Here is a 22,015-nt window from a genome sequence, read left to right as displayed (position 1 = left end):
ACAAGAAAGAAAAAACTCTACTCAGATCTACCATCACTCTCAGAAGAACAAAAGCGAGGCTTCACATCCGTGGGACCGAGCACGATTTGTCACTTCCGGTCTCAAGGGAAACTTTCCCTTACTTCCACGCGACGTGTTTAGAGTCAAGCTTTGCCGAGCGTAACTCTATTCCGCAGTCCGAGTAATCTTGCCGGGACTTTGTCTCCCACCCGGGAGTCATTGTGAGGGAGACGAAAAGGTCCGTTAAATATCATGTGTGTGCAGTGGGAGCATTTCAAGAAGATACGGTGGTAACCACAGACATACAAGTGACAGAAGCAAACTGACTGAAAATTGAAAGCTGAAAAGTACTCTGGGCTGTTTGATGCATGGAGTGGGTTTGGTTGCCTCTTGCCTCGTGTTAATCATAGTGCAAGGATCCTTCTTGTCATTGTTTCCTGTCGTTTTAAGCCTAGTTACAATGTGGATGGGGTGTGTATATTGTATCTTAATTATTGCTGAGTCAATCACATGTGGAGGTTCAAAAAAATCATTCGAAGTAAGATAATCAATGAAAACCATCGGAAACGGAGTATATGAATACTGATGGTCTTGTTAGCCATTTCTCTCTCTCTCTCTCTCTCTCTCTCTCTCTCTCTCTCTCTCTCTCTCTCTCTCTCTCTCTCTCTCTCTCTCTCTCTCTCTCTCTCTCTCTCTCTCTCTCTCTCTCTCTCTCTCTCTCTCTCTCTCTCTCTCTCTCTCTCTCTCCTCTAAACCACACGTTCAACCTATGTCATCTTAACCAGCCTCAGTCCTGTACGTGCGAAACCAACATTATCACAGACACCACCGCCATCAGCACCATCATCCCCGCCGCTTACCAGGCTCCGACATGACGTTGAGTTCCGAGAGCCAAGGCACTGCTTCCGTCTCTAATTTCACAAAGTTTATTCGCTAAATCTCTCGTTCACTTCGGACCACACGCCCACAGACTGGGTCCTTCATTCCTCGGAAGGCCTTGTTTTATTCCGACGTTTGATCACAGCAGGGAAGACTTTACCAAAACAGCACGCGCGTGTGGCTGGGTAAAGACTTTTTTCTTCTGTTTGTTTGTTCTCGTCGATCGGTGAAGAATCATGCCGACGAAGCATGGGCATTGATCGTAAGAGTCCAAGAAGATTTTGAAACGATTTAATACAATATGTAAAAGAAACAAAAAATGTACAAAACATGCACTCTCTCTCTGTATTATTAGGCTTTTATTTATTTTCTTTGTCCAATTCAAAGATCGATGGATCGACGTTTCAGAGAACGGTGGAGTTTCGTTCATCATTGAACGTTCCATACGCCTCTTACGACATGCTGGGGAGCATCGGGTAAATTCTTCAATTCCCCCTAACCCGCGGGGGGTATGTGCATTTCATGAAAATGTAACACAGAAATAAAACATTGTTGAACGCAATTGTGTGGAGAGTACTGTGTGAAAGGAGGTCAGTATCCCCATTCATCTCTGTCTGTGTCTTGTTGTTTCAAGCCCCACCCCCACCCCCGCCTGTGGACAAACTGAACGGGGCTATGGAAACATTACCGAAAAGGCCAACTTCATCTTGGGAGATTTTCTCTAAGTATAACTGGCGAACGTGAAAAACAGAAATACATTTTTTGAGAGAATGTAACTTACCGCGCACATTAAATATGTAAACGATTGGCTTGGACTCTTCAATGCGTATCTCTCCCTCCGTCTCTTTCTCACCCCGTTCTCCATCTCTGTCTCTCTCTGGCTGTCTCTCTCTCTCTGGCTGTCTCTCTCTCTGGCTGTCTCTCTCTCTCTCCCTCTGTGTGTCTCTCTCTTTCTCTCTGTCTGTCTGTCTGTCTCTCTCTCTGTCTCTGCCTCTCTCTCTCTCTCCCAAGGACAGATTGTAAGAAAAGGCGTAGCCTTAAATCTAAATCCTTGTAAAATAAAGTTCAATTCAATTCAATTCTCTCTCTCTCTCTCTCTCTCTCTCTCTCTCTCTCTCTCTCTCTCTCTCTCTCTCTCTCATCGTCATCATCATCATCATCGTCATCTTTATTATCACGTTTTCCGACCTCCTATTGTTGGTTAACTTTTTAACTTTTTAATTTTTAATTTTTTTTATTTTTTTTTTATTTTTTATTTTTTATTTTTTTTTATTTTTTTATTATATAATTGTGTGTCTATGCGTCCCAAGGACAGATTGTAAGAAAAGGCGTAGCCTTAAATCTAAATCCTTGTAAAATAAAGTTCAATTCAATTCAATTCTCTCTCTCTCTCTCTCTCTCACCCCCGTTATCCATCTCTGTCTCTCTCTGGCTGTCTCTCTCTCTGGCTGTCTCTCTCTCTGGCTGTCTCTCTCTCTCTCTCTTTGTCTCTGTCTCTCTCTCTCTCTCTCTCTCTCTCTCTCTCTCTCTCTCTCTCTCTCTCCGCCATACTCTCTGTTCTTGCAAATCTTACAGTACAGGGCAAATTGGGTGGAAAGGAAAGGGAAGGTCAGAGGTGTGAACGAGAGCCGCGGTTATTCAGTAAATTACGAGAGCGTCCACTGGGAAGGGTTGCATATTTTCTTGAAAAGTTGTGAGATCATTTCTCGGCGACAACCTCTATCGAAGAGTGGCTTATATACGAGCACTGAGCGGCGTTTGGTTGATTTATAGCCTAGACGCAGTTTCTTGCTTACATGCGTCGTAGACCTTGGTTGTGGAATGGTGTGTGCGCAGTGCAGCGGAGGAGGATAAGGAGGTGGAGGAGGAAGAGGGAAATGAAATCGATGCATAGAGGAAGAGGAGGAAGTATTACTGCTGCTGCCGTTGCTGCTTCACCACATCGCCTGCTGGTTATTCTGACGACTAAGGTGATGATGATGATGACGATAACGATGATGATGATGGTGATGATGATGGTTATGATGATGATGATGATGACGATGATGATGTCAGATGATGATGATGATGATGATGATGATGATGAAAAGGAGGAGGGGGGGGGGTGAAATTATTTTTATTCTGCTGAGCGCCTATTCATCGCTGATACGGCTGATGATTTTGACGACTAAAATATGAAAGAGGAGGATGATGACGACGACGATGATAGAGAAGAGTTAACAGATGCGCGCAGGGAACATTATAAAGCAAATCCTGAAGAAATAAACAAAAATCGAAGTACTTTTTTTTTGTGGTAACACGACTAAAAAAGAAGCATACAACATGTCTGTCTGTCTGCTTGTTTGTTTATTTATGTTATTATTTTCTATCTTTTTGAATGCGATTTGACTCCACTATGAAACATACAGCCAGAGAAACGAATACGCTTGGCAAAGACATGTGTGCAACAATTCACGGCGTCCTCCGTTTCTGAAACCAAATGCATACCAAATGAAAGACAAGTTGCAAGAAAAACTCAGTCTTGGAATAAACGTGCTCATTAAGACAGACGTTCGCCTGTTACACTCTCGCACTTGTAATGTTGGCACTAAATCAATTTCAAGAAACGCAGCGCAAGAACTAAGCTCTGCGAATCAATCTCCGGGCGAATATTTACACCGAGTTTTTCTCGCAGCATCCCCCCCAAATTAGGAGGGAATCAATTGAACATATCTGCCGGGGGAAAGAGAAAGTCACAAATAGCCTGAATTCCGTCTGTAGGACCCATATCAATGTCCGAATGAAAACCTTCCACACGTTGGAATACTTGTGCTGTTTGATTTACGGATTTAAAACTTTATGAGTCGGACGATTTAGCTATCTGACTTTGCGTCCGTTTCTCTCTCTCTCTCTCTCTCTCTCTCTCTCTCTCTCTCTCTCTCTCTCTCTGTGTCTCTCTCTCTCTCTGTCTCTCTCTCTCTCTCTGTCTGTCTCCCTCTCTCTCTCTCTCTCTCTCTCTCTCTCTCTCTCTCTCTCTCTCTTTTCTTCACAAACTACCCCCGAATTTTTTCTACAAAGACCAAAGTCTGAAAGGAAGCCTATGACGTGCAAAGAGAGAGACAGCTGTAATTCTGTTTGTTCGGAAGATTCAAAACACTGATTGGGAAGGGTGTTTTTGGGATCATTTTCTGATTATTCTTTTTTTCAATTTCTTGTATTCCTTTCTGCTCGTCTTAGTTTTTGTTTCTTCAATCTTGTTTCATTCTTTTTAATGTTGAGTTGAGCTGACGTATATTTGTGGAGGTTTCATATTGAACTCGTATCTGGACTTTAAAGACGCGTCCCTTCCCTTTCACTCTCTATCTCTCTATTTATGTGTCTGTCGGCCTCTCTCTCGCTCTCTCTATTACTCTCTCTCTCTCTCTCTCTCTCTCTCTCTCTCTCTCTCTCTCTCTCTCTCTCTCTCTCTCTCTCTCTCTCTCTCTCTCTCTCTCTCTCTCCCTCTCGTTTGCTCACTCTTTTTGGCGAGGAACAAAAAACGTCGCAGACGTCTTGAGGTCACAAAACATCGCCGACAAGCCAGACCTAAAAGTTGCCAAAGAGCAGCGTTTTAACCCTTCCACAATAAACTAACTGCGAAGAAAGACGGCAGTATTTTTGTCAATAATATGATTTATTGCTGTCTATCCGCTTTTCGAACTCTGGACTGATTACTGATATTGAAAACAGGCGTATTTTTACATTGAACCAGGAGGAAAGTTGGAACAGGTTCTTTTTACACTCACACACACACACATGCACACACACACACACACACACACACACACACACACACACGAACGCACGTACGCACGCTCGCTCGCACACACACACACACACACACACACACACACACACACACACACACACACATACACACACATACACGCACGAACGCACGCTCGCACACACACACACACACACACACACACACACACACACACACACACACACACACACACACACACACCATGTCTCCTTCATACCAACCCCTTTCTTGCCCAGCTTCACCCCCCAACAAAACCATAAAAATTAACAAGTCGCGTAAGGCGAAATAACAACATTTAGTCAAGCTGTCGAACGCACTGCATTTTTTCACCAAGACCGCATACTCGTAGTTTCGTCAGTCCACCGCTCGTGGCGTGGCAAAGGCAGTGAAATCGACAAGCCAGAATAGTGCAGTAATGGTCGCGCTGAGCAGGATAACACGCTTTTTTGTATCTCTATTCTTTTTAGCGTACTGAGTTTGTTTTTAATCCAAACATATCACATCTATATGTTTTTGGAATCAGGGACCGACAAGGAATAAGATAAAATTGTTTTTAAATCGATTATGAAATTTAATTTTGATCATAATTTTTATATCTTTAATTTTCAGAGCTTGTTTTTAATCCAAATATAACATATTTATATGTTTTTGGAATCAGGAAATGATGTAGAATAAGATGAACGTAAATTTGGATCGTTTTATATAAAAAAAATATATTAAAATTTTTAGATTTTTAATGACCAAAGTCATTAATCAATTTTTAAGCCACCAAGCTGAAATGCAATACCGAAGTCCGGCCTTTGTTGAAGATTGCTTTACAAAAACTGCAATCAATTTGATTGAAAAATGAGGGTGTGACAGTGCCGCCTCAACTTTTACAAAAAACCGGATATGACGTCATCAAAGGTATTTATCGAAAAAAAGAAAAACACATCCGGGGATATCATTTCCAGGAACTCTCATATCAAATTTCATAAAGATCGGTCCAGTAGTTTGGTCTGAATCGCTCTACACACACACACGCACAGACAGACATACACACACACATACACAACGACCCTCGTCTCGATTCCCCTTCTATGTTAAAACATTTAGTCAAAACTTGACTAAATGTAAAAATGAATTAAATAAAGCAGAAGACCTCAAGTTCAAGAGGAGAGCGTGAGAGCAGCAGAGACAGGGGTACCGGAACTTTGTGCATCAAAGACCTGATTAGCGTCAAACGGCGGGATTCTTCAAGCGACAAAAAATGCCAACTCATCCTTTTTGACCGAGTCCTGGCGTCGATATCCGGCCAGCTCGAGGAGAACGAAGTGTCCACGCTGGCTGCAGCAGTTGTGATTGTATGTGTGCTGCGAAAAGGGAAACGATACATCACCCAACGGCCAGAGTCGCCAGCCACAGCCTCCAGTTCGTTTCAAGACACTTGACGCGATGGGACCGCCTTTAGCCAATAGGCTTATTTATTTAGTACAGGCTTTGTGTGCCATATAAGGAAGCGCTACATCGCAAATGTTGCGTACACGTCATTTCCGGTTGGCGGTGAAACGAAGTTCACACCAAAAACACAAACGACTTTCGTTGAATTGGGCGATTCTACGAATCTACTTTCGTTGACTTTGTAATCATGTTTTGGTTATTTATGTATGGAAAACTTTAATCTATTGGATATAGGTTACCTGATCGTAATTTTAACTGTTCATATCTTCCTACTTTAAGGTCTGGAGTGAACGCTAAAGTCGATCCTTCACTGCATTTCTGTAGCATACATTTGCCTAGGTTGCACTTGGGAAAATCAAAGATGGCGGCCCGTAGCCGGTTGCCGCTTCACGACTTTAGAGTTATATTTCTTCCCTAATATCAATAGAATACTTATATATATCCCATGACCTCCCTTCTTTGTCTCTGTTACTTCAGTATGGGTATATATGTTGTATTTTTATAGCTCAATAAATACATCATGGACTCCAAAAAATATATGATAGTGCAGATTCCGATTTGGGCAAAGGACTACTTTCCTCCCGACCTTTGACCTCGCTCGCGCCGAACAATGTGACACATTTGTATGAAGTTCTAAAATCGTATTGCACGGCTCAGAAAACCATATCAGTTGCACGCAAAAATGAATCTCAGAACTGGTCTGATGTATGAGATGCAATAAGCAAAAGTTTCTTTCATTATGAAAGCAATGCAGGTCGAAAAAAACGAACATTCAACTTACAAGATAACCAGATGCTAGCGAACCAAAACAAAAACACGAGTACCCTCCCCTTGCATCGTTAGCAGACGACTTTTGAGAATCTGTCGGTAGTGTGTTTTGCCGGTGTGCGCCTTCAGCTATCAAACATCGGCTGTTTCACGTGTTTTGCGAGCAAGTCTACTCTTTTGCCTGGCTCTGCAGTAAGTCCACATATTTTTCCGTAATCCAGTCATATTCCTTCAAAATGCAATCAATCGGCGGTGACAGACGTGTCGGTCGCGTTTTCCTCTCACCCATACCAGTTTAAGTTCATCCATGCAAACACACTCGCAAATCACGTAGATACATTTCAAATAGGGAGCAAATGGTTAAATCTAAACCTACATATTTGTTCCCTAAGATTTGCTTCTCTGTCAATAAGCCTAATTACACACGTTCGAGAAAAACAACGTGGAATCAATTCTGAATCGAGTAAGCCAAATGGGTCCCAAACCCGTTTCGCCCGTTCTGCCGACCTGAAACGCAAAACAAAAGAATTGTGCGCTTCAACTAAATTAATTTCTATTCGACTTCATTACTTTCTTGCAACTTATGAACCTTTACTTAAAGCTTTTAAATGGTCTGAAAGTAGTGTTACCGCGTACTTATCGATGCACTCATTCGTTTTATTTTTTCAGCGACGGTCACTTAGTTTAAGGTTGCAAAAGGGCTAAGTCTCGCTGGCAACAGTTTTACCCTGCACAGATCGCAACAGTGCCGCTAGTAGTCTACACTTTGTGTTTGATGGTAGAATGGGATATACAGATTACAACACTCGTGGTTTTTTATATGGCTTGTATTTCAGTCAAGACCCAGCGGGAATATCAATCGAGAGACACTCGCCAGAGGCTCGTGTCTCCCGATGATATTCATCCGCTGGGTCTTGACTGAAATACAAGCCATATAAAAAACCACTCGTGTTGTAACCTATACTTATAGGGCAGACCTTAATTTGTGAACTGTCTCACTTTGAACAGTTATACATTGTATAAATTAATCGCACATAACACACATCGCACATCGCGCTTCTTCTGCGAACAGAACTTCTCTGCTGGCGTCAGACTAAACCGCGAAACTTTTTAACACGCACTGTTGAGTTCCGTTGTGCGCGCGCATCCCAGCGGGCAAGAGAAAATGAGGTGGAGAAGACAAAATGGTGGGCTTTGTTCTTGTCTCTAAATCTAGCTAGTGTAACATTCTTCTTTATTTGGTGTTTAACGTCGTTTTTAACCACGAAGGTTATATCACGACGGAGTGTAACATTGGTTCTTTCAAATGCCCCTAATGGCTTTGACAAGAGGGTGTGAACCTAAATTGTCTTCTTCTGCAGTGTTGGTTGAACACTGGTTGTTTGTTGTTGTTTCTTGTCCCGAGAACTCAGGGTGTTAAGATATAGGAGAACGACTTGAGAACCACACACATTTGAAGGTGTTCTTTATTCATACAAAACTTCAAATGTAATAAGGGAAAGTCGCCAATCCCGGAATAGTCGGCCAACTTGGAACACCTCAATATGCGATCAACGGGGAACAATTGTTTTGCAGAAATGTCTAGTGACATTCCTTGATATTATTCCAGCAAACCAAATGACTACCGCGGCAAAACAAAAACAATTGTACGTTTTTTAAACTTTTCTTCCTTCTTCTTCTTATTTCTACCGTCTATAATTTGTATTATTACTCTTTATCTATATACGTTCACGTAAAATGTTGATTGCTGTGATAAACCTTCATAGATTTGCAATAACTTGAACGCAAAAAAAGATTTGAAACGTCACGTGTATCCAACAGAAAAACGCGAAATCCATGCAGGTGCCATGCGGCAATGATGGAACACATCAGAGAGGCAAACATGGAACAGTGTTCCAGCTTTGCCGCATTCTGTTCCATCTTACCCTCATCAAACAATAAACAGAACACTGCTGTTTTATTCACGTATTCAATTCTCTTTTCGGTTTTGTTGTGTTTTTCCTTTCTATAAGTTTTATTGAATGATTGATTGATTTGTTTGACAGTATTATGAGACCCGAACGGCGGTGGTTACCAGAAGAAATGGGCTGCGCTTTGTCGGCAGTGAAAAACGGAGATATGGGTTTGCGTTGCGCATCAAGAGCATATGGTGTTACTGTCACAACTCTTAAAAGGCATTTAGAAGGAAACAAACACATTTGCAAAAGAAGAAGTAAAGTTCACAGGAAGACCTTCTACATTAACACCAGAGATAGAACAAGAACTAATCAATAGCATTCTTGAAGCTGAAATAAATTTACCAACGTCACCCCCATCGTTGTTTTGTACACTGTACATGGAGATTCTGGTCATTATGATTGTTTGGTGTCAGCAGCAAATGTAAGCTTACCTGATGCTGATGTCCTGCAACGCACAACCACAAGCTCGTCGACGAGATCATCACGAAAAAAACAATCTTCTCCTTACAAGCAAAAGCTGGAGATTTCACTTGCAAAAAGGCGTGCAGGTCAACAGAAAAGAGGAAAGAATGAAGTTACAAAATCTTCTGCTCAGAGAAACAAGAGCCCTGGGAATATCTTCTGATCAGAGGGAAAAATGGAGAACATTCTCGACGATGCGTTCTATCCCGGGGGAAAGCACTTGGTACTGCTTCATGTGTGGCACCAACTCCCCTAAGAACATGATACAGTGCCAGAGGTGCACACAGTGGGCACACGAGGACTGCGCTGACAGCAGCGGACAAAAGGACTTCGAAATCTGTACTTAGCAATTTTTGTGTGTCTGCAAAATCAGTTCTTAAATCTGTTCTTAGTTATTTGCTTTGAGACTTTATGCGTAATGATTTTTACATTTAGTCAATTGGGCAGGTCGCCTTTGTATATCTATTTGTCATAAAAAAAGGGGTACAAATGAAGCTGCGAAATTTCGTGGTATTCCTTCATGTGTGGCACCAACTCCCCTGAGGATATGTTATAGTGCCAGAAGTGCACACAGTAATCACACGATGACTGCGCTGACAGTAGAAGACAAAGGACATTGTCTGCGAAATCGGTTCTTTGCCTATTTTTTCCTTCTTTTTTTTTAAGGTTTTGTATTTCAGTCCTGTTTAGACCTAGCCCTTATTTATCTTTTTGCTTTACATTTAAGGCTTAAATTGTTATCCGATTTGTTATTTCCTTGGTAAAAATCAAAATATGATGTTGAAAAAAAGAAATTTACATAAAATGGCTTAATCAAAATGTTATGACGTATTTATTTATCTTGTGTGTGTGGCAATGTGTGCTTGTTTGTGTGTGAATGAGAGTGTGTGCGTGTATATGTGGGTGTGTGTAAGACACAGACAGAGCTAGAAAGAGAGTCAGGGTGTGTTTGTATGTGTTCCGAGTTTGACAACACAGTGTTCCACTTTACACACCCATGCGTCCAACCTTGAACAATTGCAGACATTTTTATTATGATCAGTCTGATGAGTTGCGTGACTTTTATTTTATTTTATGGGGTTCGTTTATTTACTGATAGAGTCTAGTATGTGGCAATATAAAGAACGCTTTGCAATATCCATTTTTTTGTCTGGTACGGCTGTTTCTCCTTAACTGTTCCAGGTTTAGCGACTTTCCCCTATGTACAAAAAAGGAGAATTTGAATACGTATACTCAAGCTTATGCTTACATCAATGGGTCCCTTTCATGACAGGGATTCTTTGGTCAAGAAAACAGACACCCCGGCAGAGACCGCCCTTTACTTAGAAATGTCCTTCCATGTGACCAATTCATGCAAAGCAGAAAAAAACGATATATCTTACGAAAGAAAATTTTGCGCATCAGTGAAATTTTTTTATCGTTGCACATGTCCTTTTGTATTCGGGCATGTTAGTTAAATAATGAGACACAGATGAAACAACGAGTTCTGTTATTCGAAATTGTCCTCGCATGTGTGTCTTATATTTAGTGCATTGCATGTGCTAATGTATTGGATACATTCTCAAAGTTGAATTTCCTGTGTCATTAGAATCATATGGCTGACGTCGGCTGGCTCTCAGCGTCAAATGACTATTTTGAGGTAATGTGTTCTAAGAAATATTCATAGTTCAACTGTTGTATATGATGAGAATAAATGTAATGACATGGGGATGGAATGAAAGAAGGTAAAGACATTGATATTTTCCCCTGTACAACACACCATTATAACTCGCTTCATAGCTAGGTGTGTGATGCGTTAAAAAAGGCAAATGTCATCACCTTCCATAACAAAAAGTCCGACGTGTACAAATTCATACATTCTGTCCACTTGATCTCATTTAAATTGAAAGGCATTCATCAACATGTTACTTTCCGCATGACTTTCAAGTATACATTAACTTTTACCGCGTATGGGTCTCGTGTAGCTTATTAAAAGTTATTCCTACAAAAATTCACTTTTGAAACATAATCTGAAGCACACGAAGCCTTACACTGGGTTTGAAGTCAAATGAACAGTTATATCATATGCACATGTTAACATTGAGATTGATATGTACATAATATTTTACTGTGCGATATCATGTACATTTGATTGGCTGATAAAAAACTTGGTTTTGAGTTAAAACATTCGCGCATCTAGAAGTCTAGACAGAGACGGTTAGAGATATGTGGGCAAAGGTATGGCACCCCTGTACATTCTACAAGGCCAAAAGAACACAACAGAGTCTAGGCTAAGACGGCGTAAAAACTTCAGCCAGGATTTACGAAACAAACGTGTTTGTAGGGCCAAGAAGATTGCACCAACATAAGACTCAGATTACAGGACCAATAGTTTTACGATGCACACTTTACAAAACAAGAAGAGCAAACGCTCGATCGAGTCACTTTCGCAGTTCTGAATATTATATGAGGCATCAGATGGACAGGAAGAAATTGCTATTCACAACACAATGAGTCACGTTCACATAAAATTTGAGCCCGGTCACTTTTATAGTTTCCGAGAAAAGCCCAACGTTAAGTTGTGTGTTGCCGAACAGAAAAGGCTAGTTATCTCCCTTGTTTTTCTGATAACGTTCGTAAAAGGCTACAGATGTAAATACTTTGATGTAAAGAATAATCCTACAAAGTTTCAATCACATCCGATGAACTTTGTCAAAGATATAAAATGTCTAATTTTTCCTTTGACGCTGACCTGTGACCTTGAAAAAGGTCAAAGGTCAACGAAACCATCGTTAAAGTGTAGAGGTCATTGGAGGTCACGACTAAACAAAATATGAGCCCGATCGCTTTGATAGTTTCCGAGAAAAGTCCAACGTTAAGGTGGTGTCTACGGACGGCCGGACAGACTAACACTGACCGATTACATAGAGTCACTTTTTCTCAAGTGACTCAATAAAACCGGCCCTGGTGCGTGTACCCACTGGTGCCGATTGCACATTTGGCTGAGAGTGTGCATAAGTTAAAACTGGCGGGGATGTAGCTCAGTTGGTAGCGCGCTGGATTTGTATTCAGTTGGCCGCTGTCAGCGCGAGTTCGATCCCAGGTTCGGCGGAAATTTATTTCACAGAGTCAACTTTGTGTGCAGACTCTCTTCGGTGTCCGAACCACCCCCCGTGTATACTACATTGGGTGTGCACGTTAAAGCTCCCACGATTGACAAAAGGGTCTTTCCTGGCAAAATTGCTTAGGCACAGTTAATAATTGTCTACCATACCCGTGTGACTTGGAATAAGGCTGTGAAAGGTAAATATGCGCCGACACGGCTGCAATCTACTGGCCGTATAAAATTTCATCTCACACAGCATCACTGCAGAGCGCCTAGAACTGTACCCACGGAATATGCGCAATATAAGCCTCATTGATTGGTTGATTGATAAGTTACAGGACGCAATGTACCGTCCCTCTCTAACAGCGTACAAACCATCATGTCCCAAATAGGTCCCAGCTACCTCAGAGGACGTTAAACCCCAAAGTCAGTCAGTCACCGTCCCTCTCATGGGCATGATCATTCTCACAGCCAAGTTTCACAGGCTTTCGCGTAAAATAGCAGTATCCTTTCACTTGATGTGGTTGGCATATTGATTCAAATGTAATGTGTAATTGCGAATAAAGGTTGAGACGTGTTGAGGCGTTTTGTAAATAAAATGTTAAAGTAAAAATCAAAAATATAAAAAAGTATTATTTTACTTGGACTGATACTAACAATCAATCGCATGGCTTTATTACGTTCAGAGTTGTAAGTGTTTTGCTAAATGTATTTAACAGATTGACATTGGTGTCATTTTTCAAATAAATTCAACACACACAAGCCATTATGCACAAAGAGCACGTTCTTGATTGTTGGCACGTGCTTGACTTGAAGGGTGTTCCTATCCCGCTTACAATCCTGACCTGATTCGTGGTGCTGAACATAATGCTTACAATCCTGACCTGATTCGTGGTGCTGAACATAATGCTTACAATCCTGACCTGATTCGTGGTGCTGAACATAATGCTTACAATCCTGACCTGATTCGTGGTGCTGAACATAATGCTTACAATCCTGACCTGATTCGTGGTGCTGAACATAATGCTTACAATCCTGACCTGATTCGTGGTGCTCAACATAATGCTTACAATCCTGACCTGATTCGTGGTGCTCAACATAATGCTTACAATCCTGACCTGATTCGTGGTGCTCAACATAATGCTTACAATCCTGACCTGATTCGTGGTGCTGAACATAATGCTTACAATCCTGACCTGATTCGTGGTGCTGAACATAATGCTTACAATCCTGACCTGATTCGTGGTGCTGAACATGATGCTTACAATCCTGACCTGATTCGTGGTGCTGAACATAATGCTTACAATCCTGACCTGATTCGTGGTGCTGAACATAATGCTTACAATCCTGACCTGATTCGTGGTGCTGAACATAATGCTTACAATCCTGACCTGATTCGTGGTGCTGAACATAATGCTTACAATCCTGACCTGATTCGTGGTGCTGAACATAATGCTTACAATCCTGACCTGATTCGTGGTGCTGAACATGATGCTTACAATCCTGACCTGATTCGTGGTGCTCAACATAATGCTTACAAACCTGACCTGATTCGTGGTGTTGAACATAATGCTTACAATCCTGACCTGATTCGTGGTGCTGAACATAATGCTTACAATCCTGACCTGATTCGTGGTGCTGAACATAATGCTTACAATCCTGACCTGATTCGTGGTGCTCAACATAATGCTTACAATCCTGACCTGATTCGTGGTGCTCAACATAATGCTTACAATCCTGACCTGATTCGTGGTGCTCAACATAATGCTTACAATCCTGACCTGATTCGTGGTGCTGAACATAATGCTTACAATCCTGACCTGATTCGTGGTGCTGAACATAATGCTTACAATCCTGACCTGATTCGTGGTGCTGAACATGATGCTTACAATCCTGACCTGATTCGTGGTGCTGAACATGATGCTTACAATCCTGACCTGATTCGTGGTGCTGAACATAATGCTTACAATCCTGACCTGATTCGTGGTGCTGAACATAATGCTTACAATCCTGACCTGATTCGTGGTGCTGAACATAATGCTTACAATCCTGACCTGATTCGTGGTGCTGAACATGATGCTTACAATCCTGACCTGATTCGTGGTGCTGAACATAATGCTTACAATCCTGACCTGATTCGTGGTGCTGAACATGATGCTTACAATCCTGACCTGATTCGTGGTGCTGAACATAATGCTTACAATCCTGACCTGATTCGTGGTGCTCAACATAATGCTTACAATCCTGACCTGATTCGTGGTGCTCAACATAATGCTTACAATCCTGACCTGATTCGTGGTGCTCAACATAATGCTGTCACGAGAAGGAATGTATCTGTGTCGACATATCACACCTAATTAACATGGAACTTAAATCATAACGCAATGTTATTTGTCTGATTCAAAACCTACAAATGTCCTGTTGAGCAAAGACGGCAAACAAAAACGTTTTCTCCTGCGCATTTACAGAGATACGATAAGACAGTTTCAATTGGAAGACATCTACACAAAATATCTTCATTTGTAATAAAGGCAAACCAACATATATTGTTGAACAAAAAAAACCAGCTAAAATGTTCATTTTGCGCAACAAATGACCGTTCACACACACACACACACACACACACACACACACACACACACACACACACAAACACACAAACGCACACACACACACACACACACACACACACACACACACACACACACACAAACACACAATGCACGACGATCAGCTGGGAAGCATCATAGCTCTTTTTTTTTCAATCACCGTCTTTTAAGGATTTCGACTTGAAGCATTCCGGCAATAATTATCTAACAACACAGCGTTCTTTTTGTCAGTCTACGCTGGAGGGTAAAATCGAGGCCGGTTCTTCTTTTCACACAGCTTGACCTTTGCACAAAAAATCAAATGACATGACCTTCACGATCATAAAACAAAAATATACACGCGTGATAAAAAATTTAAAAAAAAAACCACCATCACAACAACAGAAACCTTGGAACATCAATGTCGATTACGTATATCCATAAAACAAAAACTCCGTTTAAAAGTTTCTCCTCCTAAAGAAAGTCCCTTTTCTCATTAGTGGGACATAAATCATGCAAGGGAGTTAATCACCTCGTTTATGGGAAGATAATGACCCGACAACGCGCGACGCCCTCTACCGGTGAATGTCGTCGGCGCAGAAGCTGATAGTTTCATTAAAGTCAGCTAGGTGGCGCTGCTCTCTACCTCTTTCAGTGTCGCAGGGAAACGCTTGTACATTGTACAGACAGGGAATTAAATGGGTATTTTTCACCTCAAAAAAGCTGGTGCAAAATGTGGGGTCAATCAAATGATAATGCTATATTGTGCTTTATTATGCTGGGGGGTTTGGTTGTTCTTTGTGGGGGCCCGGGTAGCTCAGGTGGTAGAGCACTGGACTTGTGATCGAGAGGTTGCTGGTTCGAATCCGGGCCGGGACGGACACGGGTCAACTTTATGTGCAGACCCAGAGACGGTATCCATCTCCCACCCCCGTGTCACCACAATGGCACGTTAAAGATCTTGGTCATTCTATCATAAGTGCAGATGGCTGATACCACCTAAACACGCATACATCAAAAAGCCGTGAGGGCGTAAAACTCGAATCGTATAAACCAATTCATGTCCAATTATAGGCAATTAAGACCTGACGGACAATAAGCCCTTAAAATGTACTACTTGTTCTTTGTTGGTGTTTGTTGTTGTTGGGTTCTTCTTTTTAATCTCACGCCTTTTTACTCCGTAAGTGAGGCAGAGAAAATACTGCCCGCAGTCCTTTGCGAGACAATCGTTTACTAAAAATTATAAGTTGTTTTGGTGTTTTTACACCCCCGGTATAGGGGTGTGTATAGGATTCGCTTGATGTGTTTGTTTGTTTGGGTGTGTGTTTGTGTTCGCATTGAACGGACCGATCGTCACCAAACTTGCAGGTTCTATACATTCCTGAGACGGTCCTTACAAAAATTGGGACCAGTCAAACACACGGTTAGGGAGTTATTGGTGGATTAAGATTCTACAAGGACTTATAGAGGCACATATTAATGGTCAAAGGGAAATAACCTTCTCAGTTGGTGGCAGTGAGAATGGTTATTTCCCTTTGACCAACGGGGGTGTTTTTCCTACCTCGGAGGAATTTTTTAAACAGGTTTCCCAAGTTCACAATACACTCTTTCAAACTTGAATATCTGACATTACATGGACTAAACACCAAACACATCTTTCCTGTTTGCCCTTGACATTCCTCGGACAACACTGCTTTCAGGGTTACAAAATAAATCATGACAAACTCCTGACAGTTTTCCTGTATACAGGCCAGAGATGCTTTTGGGTCGATGACGTCGATGACAAGGGCAGCCACAGTTTATGGAGGTGGGGGAGGGGGCTGTTTTGGGGACTGTGTGTCATGAAAAATGATTTTTTTCGATGATGGAAAGGGGGGTGGGGAGAGAGAGAGGGGGAGAAAAGATGAGAGAAAGACAAGGCCTCTACCTCTGTGCCGTGAGTTTCTCTCGCAGTCTGCGTGTGCCTACGTGTCTAATTGTCGTCTGAGAAGCAGACAAGCGAGAAATGGCATTTGAACTTGGTGCATTTTTATTTTGTTCTCTTGTCCTTTCTTTCCTTTTTTATGGGTGGGGGAGGGGGGTTCTGTCTTTCTTTCTTTATGTTTGACCTTCTAACAAACTACCACACCGCATCCCTTCCATCACACCCTGATCCCGACCCCATATAACGGCACGTGCAAGGTAGTGTCAGCTGAATACGAAATACAGCGAATCCCTGCCAAGTCGTTTATTTTTTCTGCTCGATCCTTCTCGACAAATATGCTCAGCTCTGAGAGAGCAAACCAGATGTTACCACTGCAAAATTCAAGCGTTGATTGAAGCTCTCAAGGTCATACACGCCGTATAGATGGGGTTTCGGGTAGCGTTTGCTGTACAGAATTCTGTACATGATTGTATCCCTATTTTTCAACCTCGTAGCCCCGGAAAGTCATAAATAGACCACAGCTTTAAGGAGAGCTACACATCCATAAGCTGTTTGAGGTAATACATTGTTATTAAACGCTGTTGACGAGTCAATGTTTGTGGGATGGAATACTCTGTTGTTCTTTCCAGGATAGCGCATAATATGCTCTTTGTGACGCTAAAAGTATAATCTGTATTTAGTTTTTGCAGATATGGAGAGAAGGAGGGAAATAGCTGATTTGTTGTTTTAAAAGTTCGTTTGTGCAGGTCCACGTACTCTATGAAATATGTAAAGGTGACATGTTTAAAGGTGGAGTGTGAAGGGTTGCGTGGCATGTTTAGTGCACCGATGCTTTCTGTTGCAGCTTGCTGTTGCTGTTTCTACCTATTCCATTTCTTACCATTTCTAGTAATTTACGGGGAGGACCTTCTGCGGCTGAGTGAGGCGCCTGATATCTCCACTATTCACTGCTTCGCTCCACGCCAGCCGGCACTACAGTCAGCGGAGCAGTTGTGGGGATAAACTATTTACGGGTCCCCCACTTCGTGGCAGAAAGCTAAGTGAACCGTGCTATCACCACTAAGTCATCTTTCGTATTTATGATTATATTTGAGTGGTGACAACGTCCGGGTGTGACACCTGCATAAACAAGTGATTTTTTGCAGAACAGCTAGTTTTCCTTATCTTTACACGAGTACAGCGTGTTATTATTATTTAATACACTTTAACTGGCACTTTTGTCAGTTACTCTTTTTACGTCTTGGACGTAAAACATCTCTTGAAGTGAAGTATTGAGGGAGGTGGCGAGATCGTATATAAACAGGCGTCTGAAATTTATATTTGTTGTTGATTCTATCTTTTTGTATGACTGCGAGAGTGGTTCGTGGTGTGGTTAGTTAGTTAGTAGTAACTGACCGTTCATAATCATCTTTATTGATCTTGGAAACGTGACACGCACTAGTTCCACGTATCAAACAATCAGCACCATTGGCCATTACTTGGACAATCCACGTTTTTCAAGCTCAAACCCATTCACTTCTTTGATTTGTCACATATGAACATTGTTTTTAGTTACTTAGCTTGTTATGACTGAAACGTCGTAAAAATGATGACACAATTACATATTATTCTTCCGTCCGTTTCAAAAGCTTCATTTTGTCTTCGACTACAAATATCAATAACTAACCTTTCAGTTTTTCGTTTTGTTTGTTTTTGGTTCGTGGGTAATTCTGGCTTTCTTGCGTGAACAGTTTTTAAAGTACAAGTATTATATAAGCCTGTCAGCAATTAGCCTACATCTTGTTCAGGTGTGTGTGTGAGATCTGTTGACAAAACAGAGGCGGCTTTGATGGCTTTTTGCTTGAAAATAAATAATAATAATAATAATAATAATAATTGTCAGTAAGTACTGGTGTCACATGACTGATGTGAACCAGTTGATTGGCTAATGGCGATGCGCTAAAACTGTTAGCGCACTCTTGGAGTGCGCTAACTTTTCCACAGAGCGTATTCTTACGCCCTTTACCTAAGCAAGACTGTGCTCTCATCCTCAGAATTAATTACTGACATGTAGCTTATATTCTCCACAATACCAAATGACCATAAATTCCCTGCTTCTCAATTAAAGCAGAAGTGGTTTTTTTTCTGACAGATTGCATGTGCCTGTGCCACAGTGCGGCTGCCACTGATCTAAAAATAGAAGCCGCTGTCTCTCGCCGACTTGCATAGATTCTTCTCATCGTGTTAGTGGCATGTAGCTTATCATCCACATTACCAAATGATGAGTTGATATAAAATTCCCACCCGCTAGCAGAAAACACAAGTGTTATTCCGATAACGTACCAGCTAGACCAGTTTGGAAGACTGACTCGATCGACTGTCATACGTAGCCGCACTGACTACACTGAAATACGACTGCATCAGTTCAGTAAATGAATGGTTTCCGAATTATTATTTCAAGGCAAGAACAATCGTAATCGAAAACGTGAAGGGTTCAGAACGTTCTTACCATTATAAGACTTATTACCAGCGTGCCTCGTGCGTGCAGACTCAGTCAGTGCAGACTGCATGCAGTGGTTTGATTGCCCTAGCAGACGACATAAACCCCGCTCAGCAAATTAACATGTTGGGCAAATGTGAACGAAAAAACGATGGGGATATAATACGTGTAGGGTTCAGAGCATTCTTACCGTTCATATTTAGTATCAGACTCCCCGATGAGTGAAGATTCAAAAGAGAAATATGCCACATTTGTTTTGAAAATGTGCGAACCGTCGAGTCCCGCGGCTTCGAGTCAATTCAAGGGGAGTCACTCCGCACAGTCAATCCGTCCAAGCTCGACTGGAGGTTTCGAATCGCAAATAATGAAGAGCACAGCCCTTTCTCCGAGTTCAAATGAGGTCTCTCTGAAAGATCATCACTGTTCAGCTTAACGCTACACTGGAATTTACCAACAGAAATTAAAATGCGTGTGACGAAAGCACGACACACTTGAGACACCCCACACAAAAGTAGATCTTTACTGTACACGACCTGACCACACAGTTATGCCTATTCAAATGCGCGTTGCAAAATGTGCGCTTGGAATCTTCTTTTTTCTATGGCGGTACTGACAATATCGTTATTGAAACAATCCCAGTGCACTAAGGGATTTATAGAGCAAATCTCGAAAATAATTATTGAACTCAGCGCTATGCGCTTCGTTCAATAATGAATTTTCTCGATTTGCTCTATAAATCCCTTAGTGCACTGGGATGTCTCAATAACTTAAATAATAATAATAATAATAATAATAATAATAATAATAATAATAATAATAATAATAATAATAATAATAAATGAGCATGTATATAGCGCAACATCATAACTTTACAATTATGCTCTTTGCGCTTGACACATTTAAAATTAAAACACAGTTATACAAGCATTTACATCTACATTCATAGTCAACAACGCTTAATTAAAAGCATGACATGGTAGTGAACTTGCATAAAGACCATCTCTCTCTCTCTCTCTCTCTCTCTCTCTCTCTCTCTCTCTCTCTCTCTCTCTCTCTCTCTCTCTCTCTCTCTCTCTCTCTCTCTCTCTCTCTCTCTCTCTCTCTCTCTCTCTCTCTCTCTCTCTCTCTCTCTCTCTCTCTCTCTCTCTCTCTCTGGCCCCACCATACCTAAATGCATTCTTGACTAAAGCTTCCGAGCGCTATGTGTCAAACAAATCTATATATATATTACCAAGGACTCGCATAGATCTATACAAAACTAGCTTTGCTTTTGTGGGACCTTCACTGTGGAACTCTCTTCCTTCGAATGTACAAACGTGCCGTTCATTGAACGCATTCAAAACCTCCCTCAGGAAACACATACTGAGGTCTTCATAAGTTACGCTGCCGGTATTGTAGCTAGCTTTGTTAATTATAATTATTTTATTACTCTGAAATATTGACTGTTGCATGCCTACATATGGCTAAATCTACCTGTATTGGTAGGCTCACTGTGTGCTTGTTGAATGGCACTTAGTTGTGTGTATATCATTATTAGTATTATATGTGTTCCTCCTTGTGCGTCTGCGTGTGAGTGCGCAAGTGTGATTGCGTAATTAATGTTCCAGTCTGTAATTGCTTTATTGATGTTCCATTCATGTATTTTCTACTACTTTTCTCATTTATTATTACTGTATGTTTGATGTTTCTATGATTCTAGTCGGGCGCACGCGTGAATGTGTTTGTGTGAATGTAAAGGGCACATTGTAAGATTAAGCCCATGGCCTAAAATGTCTACCCTTTATGTGAATAAAATGTTCTAAGTCTAAGTCTAAGTCTAAGTCTCTCTCTCTCTCTTTAGGTTTGCCTGTTTCCCTCCGTCGGTCTGTCTGTCCGTCTGTTTCTGTCTGTCTGTCTGTTTGTCTGCTCTCTCTTTCTCTCCCTGTCTTTCTCTCGCGTTTTCTACTCGAAGCTCCAACCTGTCGGTTAACGGGAATTTTCTCAGATATTATGTTATCTTCTGTCGTCTCCCTCAATTTTGCATTTCTTGCATCTGTTGTTTGATTAAATTACAATCATTGGGCTGCAGCGAACAAATCTTTCAGAAAAAAGGTGGCCGTTAGGAATCTAGGGTGTTTGCAAGATTTTTGAGAAGACATAGACGTGCACTAATGTAGCAGAAGAACTTGCTTAATATTCTGTTGGTGTACAAATGAAAGCATGTTGAAAACAACATAATCTGATTTGAAGAGGTGAAGATCGAGACAGCACAATACAGACGCCTTGACACATCGCGGTTAGCATACATAACAACTGATTACATGCCCCCCCCCCCTCTCTCTCTCTCGCTCTCTCTCTCTCTCTCTCTCTCTCTCTTTCTTCTCTCTCTCTCTCTCTCTCTCTCTCTCTCTCTCACACACACACACACACACACACACACACACACACACACGCACACACACATTAACACTCACACACTCACACTCACACACTCACACACACACACACACACACACACACACACACACACACACACACACACACACACACACACACACGTAAAGGTGGAGAGAAGGAGACATGTAGGCAGGCGAAGAATTAAAGAGACAAAAAGAAATAGAAATAAAAACTGAGATGCACAAATAACCAATTTAACAACAAACGAA

At 41.5% G+C, this 22,015-nt stretch overlaps 2 protein-coding genes across 2 annotated transcripts in view; both read right to left on the bottom strand.

The window, feature by feature from the left end:
* Positions 1 to 22,015, bottom strand: part of LOC138968049 (glutamate receptor 3-like) — a gene marked incomplete in the record, with an annotated part of 243,864 nt that overhangs the window by 190,083 nt on the left and 31,766 nt on the right.
* On the bottom strand, positions 12,638 to 14,610 carry LOC138969650 (dermorphin-1-like). Its single transcript, XM_070342509.1, has 3 exons — positions 14,590 to 14,610; positions 13,411 to 14,116; positions 12,638 to 12,657 (listed from the first exon to the last, which is right to left on the bottom strand). The coding sequence occupies exons 1-3, from the start codon at positions 14,608 to 14,610 to the stop codon at positions 12,638 to 12,640; spliced, it is 747 nt and encodes a 248-aa protein (XP_070198610.1).

Source organism: Littorina saxatilis, linkage group LG6 (assembly GCF_037325665.1).
Source record: "Littorina saxatilis isolate snail1 linkage group LG6, US_GU_Lsax_2.0, whole genome shotgun sequence".
NCBI classification, from domain to species: domain Eukaryota; kingdom Metazoa; phylum Mollusca; class Gastropoda; order Littorinimorpha; family Littorinidae; genus Littorina; species Littorina saxatilis.
The sequence above is the reverse complement of the archived record's forward strand: the minus strand, read 5'-3'. Positions and strand labels throughout refer to the sequence as shown.

Bases quoted from the DNA above. Each gene is read 5' to 3' on its own strand.
- LOC138969650 (XM_070342509.1), bottom strand. From the start codon at position 14,610: ATGTTGAGCACCACGAATCAG. The intron at 14,117-14,589 runs GTCAGGATTGTA...GAATCAGGTCAG, and splicing joins TGTTGAGCACCACGAATCAG to GATTGTAAGCATTATGTTGA. The intron at 12,658-13,410 runs GTAAGCATTATG...CCGTGGGTACAG, and splicing joins CCACGAATCAGGTCAGGATT to TTCTAGGCGCTCTGCAGTGA.